The sequence below is a fragment of the Grus americana genome, chromosome Z, assembly GCF_028858705.1.
Source record: "Grus americana isolate bGruAme1 chromosome Z, bGruAme1.mat, whole genome shotgun sequence".
Lineage (NCBI taxonomy): Eukaryota > Metazoa > Chordata > Aves > Gruiformes > Gruidae > Grus > Grus americana.
The window spans coordinates 35,707,256-35,720,480 of record NC_072891.1 but is presented as its reverse complement, the minus strand read 5'-3'; the positions used below and the strand labels follow the sequence as shown (position 1 = coordinate 35,720,480).

Sequence of the window (13,225 nt, the reverse complement as noted above, 5' to 3'; positions counted from 1 at the left end):
CTTCACAAACAGCCCCTCACCAGCTTTCCTGTAGGCCCCTTCAGGTACTGGAAGGCCGCAGTTAGATCTCCCCGGAGCCTTCTCTTCTCCAGGCTGAACAATCCCAACTCTCTCAGCCTGTCCTCATAGGAGAGGTGCTCCAGCCCTCTGATCAGCTTCGTGGCCCTCCTCTGGACTCTCTCCAACAGCTCCATGTCTCTCCTGTACTGGGGCCCCCAGAGCTGGACGCAGTACTCCAGGTGGGGTCTCACAAGAGTGGAGTAGAGGGGCAGGATCACCTCCCTCAATCTGCTGGTCACACCTCTTTTGGTGCAGCCCAGGACACGGTTGGCTTTCTGGGCTGCAAGCGCACACTGCCGGCTCATGTTGAGCTCTTCATCAATCAATACCCCCAAGTCCTTCTCCTCGGGGCTGCTCTCAATCCATTCCTCGCCCAGCCTATAGTCGTGCTTGGGATTGCACTGACCCACGTGCAGGACCTTGCACAAAACAATTAACTTTGGAATAAATTGGTGCAAAGTCCAACAAATATTTTAAAATTAATTTAAACTTTCAGAAAGAATCAGGATTTTTGCTCTATGCAATATCAGTAACCCTGCATGGTAGAAATCATACATTTGTCCCTACTGGTGTGTTATCTTCACGCAGTGAGCTCTAAAGAGATGTTTGTGTTGATATAGAAACTGGAAGGAAGAGATGGGAAGGCCCCACTTGAGACATGGAAAATATGAGATAAAGAAGTATCCTTTATTCTTAGGGAGGTTACATTGTTTCACTGTGGTTTTAGGAAGGGTAAGGAATGGCATTTGAAATAACAAAATAATAAATACCATAAACTGGTATGTGTATGGCAGTCACCCTGCACACCTGAGTGTAGGTGTCCCATTAAAAAACGCAGTAAGGGTTAAGTGGCTGTTGAAGGAGCAGATGATTTGGTGATGTTCTGGGGACGTGGGAAGTGTCTAGGGAGGTTCTGAAGACATGCATTTCTTCACTGTTTGGCTTGTCTCATATGAAAGGAATGTAGTTTCTGTTCTGCAGGACAAAGACCAGTTAGGGGATTATTATTCCTTCTCACGTTTGAAAGTGATAGTTTAAAATTAGTTTATTGGTCACAGGGGAGTTGGGTCAGCAAACAATATTTATGCAAGAATAGTAAAAATAAGTATCTTCAGTCTACAATATGATATGTCCTGACACGGGCTTCTAAGCTAATGTCACTGTTCCATTGTTTTTCAATTGCAGATATGTCTTCTCCTACAATGAAGAAACCTGAAAAGCCTTTGTTTAGTCCTACTTCTCCCCAGGATTCTTCACCAAGACTGAGCACTTTTCCCCAGCATCATCACCCAGGAATCCCAGGAGTTGCACACAGTGGTGAGGGTTATGGAGGAGGAAGAAATACCTCCCTATTCTTTCTTCGAGACCTAATCGAAGGTTGTTGGGGTATCCTTGCAGGAGTGCTCATTAAACTCAGTTCAGGTAGTATGACTGCTGCCAGTCACTGGAAAGGATTTAGGATTAACCAGTAAATAAGCTGTAAATTACATGAAGAAACTGACAGAGGAACACTCCTCCCTGTCTTTCCTCCTTCATTCATCCTTTTTTTATTATTGTTCCTATGACTGTGTTGTATTTAAATAACAGAATAGGTAGGATTTCATACACAAGAGAAGTCACAATTATGTTCACTATGTGACACAATGAAATAAGTACCAGTGCTTCTTTTGACCATTCTGTCTAAAGAGGTAGAGTCCTGATAAATATTTTTCAACATCTGTGTTCTGAAATCCATTGTAAATCCATAGTAAAACTTCACTTAAAAAGTGAAGGAGGCAAAATGTGATGGAATGCATGTTATCTTGAGGGTTTATCAGGAATGACAGGGAAATTCCAGCATCATGTAATTTTAGAGGTCAGAGTGACCTTGATTCTTCAGATGAGAACATGGTCCTTGGAAGTTTCCCCTCAGCAGCTCATCATGTCTCCTCATAAAATGCATGTAAAAGGATTCATTTCTTGAGCAGAGCTGGGTGACTAGAGGAGTAAACCAAATTTGAGGACTCTTTCTTCTTCTGTTTAACATGCAGTTCTGCTTTGAGAAGCTTCTGTTTTGCGATTTCTCCATGATTTCAAGTTCCTCTCTTTCAATTCATGTGTAAGGACTATTTTCCTCTTAACATCTGCTTATTTTGTATTATGAAAGTGAGCCTGGGCTCATTCCGGTCTCTCTAAGGTTTCCACTATCAGCAAATACTCAAGCACATCAGAGATGATGGGTGAAATGGAAGGGATAGACTTCTGCTCACTTGTGTTTGTTTTGCACAGCTCCCACATGTCAGAGCAGTAACTAGTGTTTTATGATTAAACTGAACTCGTGGGGCCATGATTAAAATGATCCTGTCACAAAAGAAGCTTCCATAATTATTTTTGGCCCTATACTTATATGTAGATCTTTATATTTGGTTTGGTGTATAATTTTTAGATACATGTATTTGAGTGACAGTCATAGCCTAATTTGTAGATGAGCTATTTACTTGCTAGGAAACTTAATTTCTATCTGTGTATCTTGTTCTATTGTCAGTGAGCAATGGTTTTGAGATTTGCAAGGTTTTGGTTAAGAAGTACAGCAATTTTAGAATATTCCTACAGTTGTTTCTTCTTGGGCAAAGTATGACTTGGTCCCAGCCTCAAAAATAGCAAGTCATTTAAAAATTAAGCTGAAAAAACCCCAAAGATATGAGAGGTGGTCCAGAAGAGCAATGTTGGTGTGTTTGTGCTGATACAGTATAGAACAGTGAGCAGTTTATAAAATACCTTGCTTATACAGACCTGATTTTGAACCTTCTCACTAGTGAAAATGAAAACACCATTGTGTTTTCTCCATTTCCATTGAACTCGGTACCTCATTTTTAATACCTTGGCAAGCAGGTGCCCTCTAGATGTGTAGTAAGGGTGGAAAGTGGGTGGTTGTGCAGCGTTATAGAAGAACACTTTCCACTTCCAGCCGGACGACTGGGCAGCAGCAGGACAAGCTGGATATTCATTTCACTGTGAAAACATTGGGTTTTTTAGACTACATATAGTTTATAGGTAGAGAAGTGTGCGTTTGTAGGGGCTGGGAAGAAAGAGAATGCAAAGAAAGATATGTATAGGGTAGATAATTTTTGTTTGTCAGAGATATTTTTATTGGATGGATTGGTTTCCCAGGCCCTAAAGTTGAATATTCATTAGCATTTTCACAAAGATCAGCTAATATTCATGGCATTGTTGATGCGTAGTTATTTCCCTGTCCCCACGTGAGGCAGGTAGAGAGCAATGCAGTGAGGAATCACTAACTGTTTCTTAGGACTTGGTGACTTTGCTCTCCTCTGTCGGAGTGCTGTGGATAAAATAATAGGTTTTATTTATTGAGTAAAATATTTGTCGTGTTTATTTGGGCTCCAGATGGGAAAACTGTGTAATTGAAATGTCTTTTATGCTAGAGAATGATTACTGTTTAAAGAAAAAATGAAAAAAAAAAATGTGATGGCATAACCCACAAAACCAGAATGAGTATTTATGAATTTGAAACAGTAGCAGTTTCCATTACTTGGGATGATGTGAGGGGAGGATATATAAGTTTTTCTGTAAAGATGCCATGAAGAAGGAGTGCATCGTACTGATTTATAACTCACAATTTATTTTTCTTGCCGTAACACAGAGGTGAAGAATTTTAGAAGAAACAAGATGCGAAGTAATTTTAATTTTATTTTATCTTTTCCAGTCATCTCAACTAGAACTCCACCTCCACCTTCACCATTGCCATTTCCAGCACAAGCTATTCTCCCTCCTGCCCCGTCTAGCTACTTCTCTCATCCAACGATCAGATATCCTCCCCACCTGAATCCTCAGGATACTCTGAAGAATTATGTACCTTCTTACGACCCGTCCAGCCCACAGACTAGCCAGGTACTGTAAAACAACGCGAACCCTCCGAAACAAATCCTATGAGGAATGTGTGTCTTCCAGGGTGTCTAGACTGGTATCTCACTAGTTCTGGTCTCGGCGCAAGCTGGGAGCTGGTATATAAGCAATCCAGCAACTTTTCCTGTTCAGCATGGTCGAGTAAAGGGGGAAGGTTAGTGATATCCACTTGATGTTCCCCCATCAAGCGTAACGAAAATACTTGTACTGAGCGACCCAGCAGGTCCTAGTCCCACACCCCTCCTGCAGGCTGGACACCTCTCTGGCCTCGCAGGGCTGCCGGAGACGAAGCTCCTGCTGCAGGACGGAGCAAGGAGTGTGCTGATACCTACATGCGCGCACATGCACACACACATGGACATACAGGTATATTTACAGACTGACAATGAAAATAAAATATTTTCAGGGTAGTGCTTGCCCTGTTTCATAGACACCTGACATTTCTTTGCACAGATGCAAAGGCATTACTGTAGTCAGCACAGCACAGACCCATAAACTTGTTTTTTCTTCCTTTTGTAGAGAACATGCAGTAACAGATGAGTTCCTGGCTGCCACACCAATTCAGACTTGTGTCTGATATGGGAAATTAACATGGTTTTCGTTAGCAAAGTAATTTGTGAAGGACTATGTGCAAAACCGCTTTCCATGATAGCATCAGCACGTAGCGTTAGCATGTGATCTGCATTATAGGATAAACTGCAGTTGAGACTTGGTCTGTCAATACTTGGAATATTTCCACTGTCAGTGTAAAGTAATCTTTGCTGCTCAGGCTGTTATTTATTTTTGATGCCTTGTCTGAAAGGCTTCTGTGGAGCCTTCTAACTTGTGCTTTAGCATGTTTTCTGGAAGAGAGTTGGGAATGCAAATTGAAGAGACAACGGTCAGGTTTCCCTCCTCCTAAGAGTTAGGTTCCTTTGGAAGAACTGTCTTATCAAGGATGAAGGGATTGCTGTGACGGCATTTTGTTTTGGGCTTTGTTTTGTTTTGCTTTGTTTTTCACCAGTAATGACAGGCCTTTCAGCGTGCATTTCAGGCACAACAGCAATAGAACTTGAGGCTGAATCAAACTTTCTATGTTGAATAACAGATACGGCCCCTCTGGGCTGTTCAGCAGGTCACTGTGGCTATTGTCCCCATGGGCTAATGCTCCGGTCCAGCTGCATGACTTTCTACATATTTAAAAAAAAAAAAAAAAAAGTGGGTCCATAAAATCAAAGGGAGAAGTCCTAACTACGTGATTTTTGTTGGTTACAATATTAATGCAAATTAAAAGAAAAAGTGAGAATGGAGTATGTTGGCTTTAGAATACAAATTGCTATTTGCACATGGATTAAAAGTCTTTCAGTCCCATATAGCATTTTTGCTGAGACTCAGCTGGGAATGTTGCATGCAGGACCTGATTTTAATTTGTGTAAAATTTCCATGAATAACAAAGTCTAATTAAGACATCCATTAAAAGTCCTTAACGTTAATTCAGTGCGGAAAATCTTAGAGTTCTATTGGATTTTTTTTTTAAACTGATGTCTTAATTAGGCACTATTAGGGGAAAAATTATGCAAATTAAAATCAGGCCCTTACTGTTACACATTTCTTTAATTATTCAGTGCTTGTTTTACTTACATTTTGATTTCTTATATATATTAAAAGAGCAGATTAGGTGATAATCTGTCTGGATTGTTCAGTGTTCTGCTTTGGATCATCACTGAAAAGAATACAACATTTGAATGAAGTATCTGACTTTCAAACAGTTGACAAATGCACTATCCTGTGTTTTTAACATTGGGGAGTATATTCACTGAGCAGGAGAAGCACTTTCAACTCTTTGCCCAACAAGAGTCTTTCTTTCTTCCCTTATCTGCAGCTGAAAGATTAATCTTTAGACCTTAAAACATAAAATTTTACTCTGCTGATTTTTTTCAGAGTAGTAGCAAACTGAAAATACTTCCTATTCTTGTGTTGCAGCACCATAGGGAATAACAGGCCACACTGGCCTCAATTTACTACTTTCACCTTTCATAATCTTTATATTAATGTTTTTCATTTCATTTGATGTTTGATTTAGTTCCTGAGAAGAGGGGATGGGGTTAAACAACACCAAGTATGGGATTCCAGGCATCTGCATCAGCTATTCTCTGCAATTTATTATCATTAATCACTATTATTAGTGGAATTTCTTTTACATTTAATTCCTTAAAGTTCACCTCTGAGATACGCCGTACATTAGAGGAGCTGCATGCCCAGTCAAAATCTCTCTAAATAGAACACTTAAAGGATGGCTGTACAAAAAGTAAAATGGCAAGAATAATTTTTTGCTTAGGAAAAGAAGAAGCAGCCGTCTGTGGAGTTTCAGTGACAAAAGGGAATTGTTCTGATACAATGGCATGCTTTGAGCCAAACCAGTTTTTCTTTTCTAAATAAAACACGAATTTTTATTCAAACAAATTTAATTATTTTAAAATGCAAAACTGCATCTGTAGGAATACCACATCAAATTTAATTATACTTTCCCACCTCAAAACATACTCATTTGGATTTCAAAAGGAGAACTATGATGATAGTTTTAATTTCAGCTTTAGAAATAGAAAGGATGGATACCCTGACAGCATTTACCTAAAATGAACTGTTCCTCCCCAACATCTTTCAGTAATACGCTAATTTAGATTGTTACGACAAGCAGCTGAGATGTCTTGTACTCCCCACAGCAATTTTGAGATTAATTACATTACTGCTGCACTGATTATAGTGAGACAGTCATGCTATTCAATGGAATACTTTAAGTAAAATTAGTTTAAAGATATAGAGCTCCCATAGGTTTCCACGGTGGGAAGCAGTGGGCAATTTTCTTGACATAATGTTAAATACTCCAAATTATGTGTGATGAACAGTCAGGAAATTCAAACAGGCCCTTTGGCTGCAGTGAAAAATGATTCAACAATGGATGATCCTAAACAAAAGAGGGCTGTGGCTGCCGGTTTCACGCATATCTGCTTTTTATCCCCTGTTCAATCTGGAGAGTAAATAAACAAATGTACTGAACAGAAATGGACCTTGTTAGATATAGAGGTGGACTTGCCTCCAACTGGCAGTCTGAAAAGTTCCCAAGGTTTTGAGAACTGCTGTACTCAACACTAATTAAGTAATTCTGCTGAGCCCCTTTTATTATACATATTTCAATGCTTTTCTTCTTAGCTAGGCATGCATGTTGCTGGATGAGATTGTGTGTGTGAGTATGTATCTGTATTATGACGGAGTGCTGGTCTCTCCACTGTTAAGCTGATACTGGTTACTCACTGTAAGTTTCAGCAAAACCCAATTGTTTGGTATGGGCCTAATCCACCTACGGTGTTTATCCATCTACAGTGTATTGAGGTTTTCAAAGGTGCCACAAATTTTGAACATGCATTTCCTTTTTGAATGATTCCATATGGGCGAATCTTTTAATCTTGGAAAATATGACCTCCTCTGTGTGTATGTACACATGTACACGCACACACATAAATCTTCACACACTTGAAATGCATTAATAATTAAGAGTGAATGAATCAATATACAGAATCAAAATCAGACTTCCAATGAGCCTGAACAAATCACCAAGCACAACAACACTTGTGCCGCTGAAGTCAAAACCAAAAGCTCCAAACTTAATGCAGTCGAGTTAAATGGAGTAAGTTCCTGATTAAGGTGTGAATCACAGAAGAAGGGTCAGCAAGTGTGATGAAGGAAGCAATGGTAAAGCAAACAGTTAAGGTGAATCCTGCTGAAGAACATCCTGGCATCAGTGAGAATTTTTTTTTTTTTTTGACTGAACCAAGCAAATAGAAGTAGACAATCTTGCAAGCCCTTTGAGTTTGGATTATGAAGGGCACAGCTTACAGGTAACCTTAAATCATATTTTGTGATATTTTTGATGAAACTGCGTGGTAAAACTGCCTCCAGTTTGGGGGAGTTAAATATTGGGCCCTTTTCCTCTTACAATAAATGGCTTACACTTGTAACATCCAAGATCCAAGGCTGTCCACATATTGACTAAAATTGCTGGGGCTGTTAAAATGTTCCTTGTTGCTATGTGGGCTGGTTTGCAGATTTATCTTTTTAATGGTTTTATCTTTGTGTGAAGACAGAAATATCTGAACTGCTTGAGAAGAGCTGCTTCTGGAAGCTGGTGAGGCCACTTATTTTCCTCTCATAATTGATTGGGCTATTCAATTTTTTGTTCAATGAAAGATAGGCACACTCTTCAGGAACGCCAGGCAGATGCCAGGCTTTATCATTCTTCAATACAATAACTGCAGTCATTTAGCAACGTGGAGGGAATCTTGTGAGGCTCTGTTTGGGCTGGTCAAAGGGTTTTCTGTTGGTTCCTGGGAGAATACTAGCAGAATAAGCTGACACAAGTGATATGTGTGCATGTGCTTTCTCTGGTATAGTTAGCACCTTTATTTGTTGACTTTTAATAGTTTTCAGCTTCTTGGGCAAGTCTTTCCTTGTAATTTTTAAGAAATTATTGAAGATTAAATATGGCAATGTGCTGGTTTTATTGTAATTGAGAGGCAGAGAGAGAATACTAGCTTAACTATATCTACTGACAAGGCATTTAAAGATTTAATAGCAGTTGTAAATGATACTTTGTATTTAGTTTGCTCATTTTCAGTTTATTAAATGCACAGTTCTAAGTCTCCAGAGTGCATGAAATTTAACCCAAAGATATCTTTTGAACATTTATCTACAAAGAGATTTCCTTTCCCATGGTTGGTGTAACACGGATTTCCCCTGTTGTTAAGGCAAATGTACAAGGAAAGCTGGGTATTTGCTTGTACTGTACCTGTTGACAAATAAATCAGATTTTGTGAACTCACACGTAAAACTGTCATTCAGGATGGAGGACTTTTCACCTAGAATGTCTTACAATAGCTGTGTCCGAACACGGGTTGCTGAAGCTCTGCAGTTGCTCTCAGTTTCAGCAGTGTTAATCAAAAGACTTTCTCAAATGGATGTGTCTCAGAGCTTTATAGATCGAAGTCAACACCTTGATTTCTCTCAGAAAGCGGTACAGAAGTGATGTTGCCAGCCAAGAACTGGCAACAACATGTTTTTTCCAAAGCTAATTCCTCTAGCAGACAGGTAGCTGCGTGTCACACCACCTGGAGCTTTTGTGTGGCATCTCGCAGTGAGGTCTGTGTAAGGTGTGCTATTAGCAGTTACTCAGGTTGCAAGGGTATGGAAACTAGTGGTAATGGGCACTATAAAAAGGCAAAGTACATTTCTGTTGCTACCACAGTGTCCGACAGCAGACAGAAAATCTGCATGGCCTTGCTTAAACAAATGCTTTATGGAACCCACCACATTCAACCTGACAAGTAGCTGCCCTACAGTACCTTCTACAGTCTTGCTGGCAGTGGTCTAATAATACCATTCCCTTATGTTTAGCAGAGTCTCAAAGACACTGTGTTACATTACTCAGGTAATAACTCGAGGGTATGTTTTCTGCACGTTTGATGAAACTGTCAGCTGTACCACTGAGCTGTCTCCAGTGGGAGACTAACATGTCCATTGCAGGTGATGTAACATTAGGGTGCCCTAGGCAAAAGCTCTGCTGAGGTAAAAGGTTGGGTTTGCATTGTATAACAAAAACCAAACAAACACACACACAAAAAAGAGAGGGAGAGTTAGAAAAATGGAAGATACTTCTTCCGGTTTCTTTTACTTGTAGATTTTCTGAAACATCCATCACCCTCTGTGGATATCACAGAGCATGATGGCATGAACTCGAAGACAGAACTTATCAGCCGTCATCATGGATGGGTTCATGGATGGGGCTAGTAGACAGCTGTTAAAATGAGGTATTTGAGCAGGGGACCAAAATGTGCAGAACTGCATCTTCTACAGCTTCAACAACAAAATTAATTCAGTCAATGGTCTCAAAACTACACTGCAGTGATATTCTTTACCATAGTATCTGAAGTTTGCCATTACAAGGGAGCGGAACTGTTGAGAAGAAATGGGCGACATAGTATTTTCAAGCACACCAAATCCAGTTTGACTAAACGGTACTCATTCCCTTCTTGGGAAACACAGAATTTCTGTTGAAAAGACTGTGTTTTGAGATGCAAATATACTGTTCTCCAAGTGTAGTAGTTAGCTGGAATAACATAATTTTTATTAAGTCCTGAAACTTCTTTCTGAAATATCTAACACAGTATCATATGTACCTGTACCTAGGACATGCACAACATTAAGATGATTTCAGACCTTTGTTGATTATTTGTTTGAAGAAGAAATTTAACATTTTTAAGATATTTAAGATTCCAAGGAAAATTGGAATGATTTTATTTGGAATTTGGAATTATAATTATAATTATTTTGTAAAAAAAGACACTGTGCAAATTTAAACATAAAATATATTTTATCATTAAGCAACTTAGTAGTTTATATGAATTGTTTAATATAAATGTCAAATTTCTGTTGTGTATATCTCATCTGTAGATGTTTAGTGTTGCCATTTCACTATGGCATCACGAAGATTTTTTTAACGCTGGAAGTAGTGACAAAACATTGTTGTGAAATGTAACTGAAGACCTAAGGTGTAATGTACTGATATTTGGGCAAATATGTGAACAGAAGTCTGAGAGGAGGTTTATTAATTACTGATTATGTTAGTAAAATCCCAGCAGGGAAAACAGGTATAGTGAATCCTGATTTTAAGAAAGTCCATATTCATACCCGTTACAAGTTTCTGTTCAGACTTTGGACTTAAGGAAGAGTGTGTAGCGCACACAATCAGATACTAGAAGCCTGACAATCTGAGTTATGTTACAGCTCTGACAGTAGATACGACTCATCTGTGGCTTTGGGCGCATGAATGGATTAATCTGTGGCAATTCAAGATGGTATGAATTAAAAAGCTGGAAAATGTAATATAGATCTGAAAAAGAAATTAGCCCCCAATCCAACAATAGAAAAATGCATACCTGCATAAATCGGGGCTAAATTTGCCAGACCTTCATTCTGTTTGTTTCTTTCCTTCTATTTTCAAATGCACAGCTTGTTTATCTAGCACAGCTGCCTCCATGCAATTTGCTTGAGGTTTATGCCTCAGGCGTCATCTCTCTGTTTGTGAATCCATCACATAGACATATTGACGCCCTACTTGATGGTAACAGTTGATTTTCCACCTGTAATGCATTCATCTGTAAGAATGTCTTCAGGGAAAACTGGAACTAGAACCTAGAACTCGTTTTAAATAAGGACAAAATGAATTTGTATTAGATGATGTGCAAAAATATTTGCACTTGTAATTCAAGTGGATACTGTCCATATGGATATGTAGTTTCCATGGTAAAATAACTTTTGACATAATTGCAAAAGTTAAAAGGAGAACAGGTCACAGAAGCTATTTCTGGAAGCCAGTTTTTAATAAAATTACAAATTGACCACTTCAGAGGGCTATTTCTGACCAGAGGGTTTCCCTCTTTGCACTGAAAACATAAAGCAGAATAGAGGACATGAAACATCTGAGACAGCCAGTGTTCTTGAGCTTGTACTGCTATCAACTACTGCGGTCCAGAATCCAGACCTTTACTGGAAAATCTTTTAGTTTTGTGTTTGCAAAGTTAATGATAGAAGTGTGAATTGAATATAAACCAATGCAGCAATGTCAGCGTGAGCCTGAAGACAGGCCTGAGCAACAACTCTGAGACAATGACCTGTTTATTTAGGACTACTTTATGATCTTAAGCAGCAAACAAATTATGATATCTTAAATACAGTTCCGTTACCTGCTTCACTGTTGTTCACGGCATGCAAGAAACACAAGTTATGGACATTTCAGGAAGGTTTCTTATGAGTGATGTTCATATGACTGAGTTTGGGTGAATACGAGACTGCTTTTCATAAACTCTGTTTTCAAATGTAGCGCAGCTAGGAAAACCACTGATGTTTTAAGAAAATGTCATGTGTACCATTTCCCATGACAAACTATGTCAAAGGGAGGACCTTGGTTCACAACTGAAAGACAGCTAGGATTGCTGGAGAAGAATTATATATGTAAAAGTCCTGGTAGGTATGTGCTTACCTACAACTGAGGTTAGTTAAAAATTTAAATACAGGAAACTTTCATTGTGGTGGAAGAAGTTAGGTTCTTAGACATGATACACCAAGCTCTGTGTTGTGTGTACTTACCCTTTCTTGTGTTATCTTGTTTGCTGAGCAATAACACCTGAACAGTTTTTTTGATATACAGTATTTGACATTATTGCAAAATTTTAAAACAGATATTATGTTACAAATGTGAAAACAGAGGCAAAGTACTTGAAAAGGGAAAAGAATGGATGTTAGAAATTACAAAAATAAAAGCAGAATAAATCATAAAGTGCAGTCAGAAAGTATTTAGGGAAATGTGACAACATGGAATGAAATTGTTAAGAGGCAGGCGACTAGGTTGTAATTGCATTTGAAATGTAATGTACAGTCAGAGGCTGAAATGTTGAAACTGAAAGAATTAATCTTACTGAAGTAACGAGTTTTCCCTTTTCTAACTTTGAAGGTTTTATTTTTCTATCTAGAGGTTGCAGATCTGTTTCATTGTATTGTGTCTGCACTTAGTTTTAAATGTAGAACAGATATGAATCAATGTCTACCATTGAAGAAGACACTAAAAAAAAGAAAATAAGTAGAAATGTAGACACGTGGTGTGTGTGTGTGCAGCAAACCACATCTACAATCAGTAGCAAATTCTCCATGGATTTCAACAAGTACAGGATTTCACCCTCAATTTGCATGAAGTGGGGTGATGTACTGGACTGCTGTTATGTATCGTGAGGGAAAAACATGGTTTACGTGATAATGGGGTATAAGTATATTCTGTATCTTATAACTCAGCAAGGAAAGCATTTGTTCATTTGGAGCATATGAACCAGGACTAAGCTGGAGTCCATGTGAGCCATTGCATTCCTGTTGATCGGGATCACTAGGGAACAGTAGAAGGTGATACGTTGCTGTAAATAGTCCCGGTCTCCAGCTGTGTCCTCGAATTCATTCGAGTCTGGCTTTGGAGACAGCTCCTTTTGGAAGCCTATGACACTGGCTGGTTTAATGCATAAACTCCCTGGAATCTTCTTTCTTAGTTTTTAATAAAACTTGGTCCTTTTGATAAGGGATTCTCAGTTGGTTTTGTGCTATGTTAGCACACCACATGAGCTCAGGCTCCTAAGGTAGCCCTGTGGTCACAAGTCAGTGACTCCACCAAGGAGTACCAGACGTA

General features: G+C 38.9%; 1 protein-coding gene across 9 annotated transcripts in view; it reads left to right on the top strand.

Annotated features, from left to right (window-relative positions):
* NFIB (nuclear factor I B) overlaps positions 1–13,225 on the top strand; it is a 236,343-nt gene that overhangs the window by 190,230 nt on the left and 32,888 nt on the right. For all 9 annotated transcript variants that reach the window (XM_054809201.1, XM_054809198.1, XM_054809206.1 and 6 more), the window contains exons 7-8: positions 1,246–1,377; positions 3,767–3,951. In XM_054809201.1, the coding sequence (XP_054665176.1) occupies positions 1,246–1,377; positions 3,767–3,951 (317 nt within the window). The remainder of the gene's footprint in view (positions 1–1,245; positions 1,378–3,766; positions 3,952–13,225) is intronic.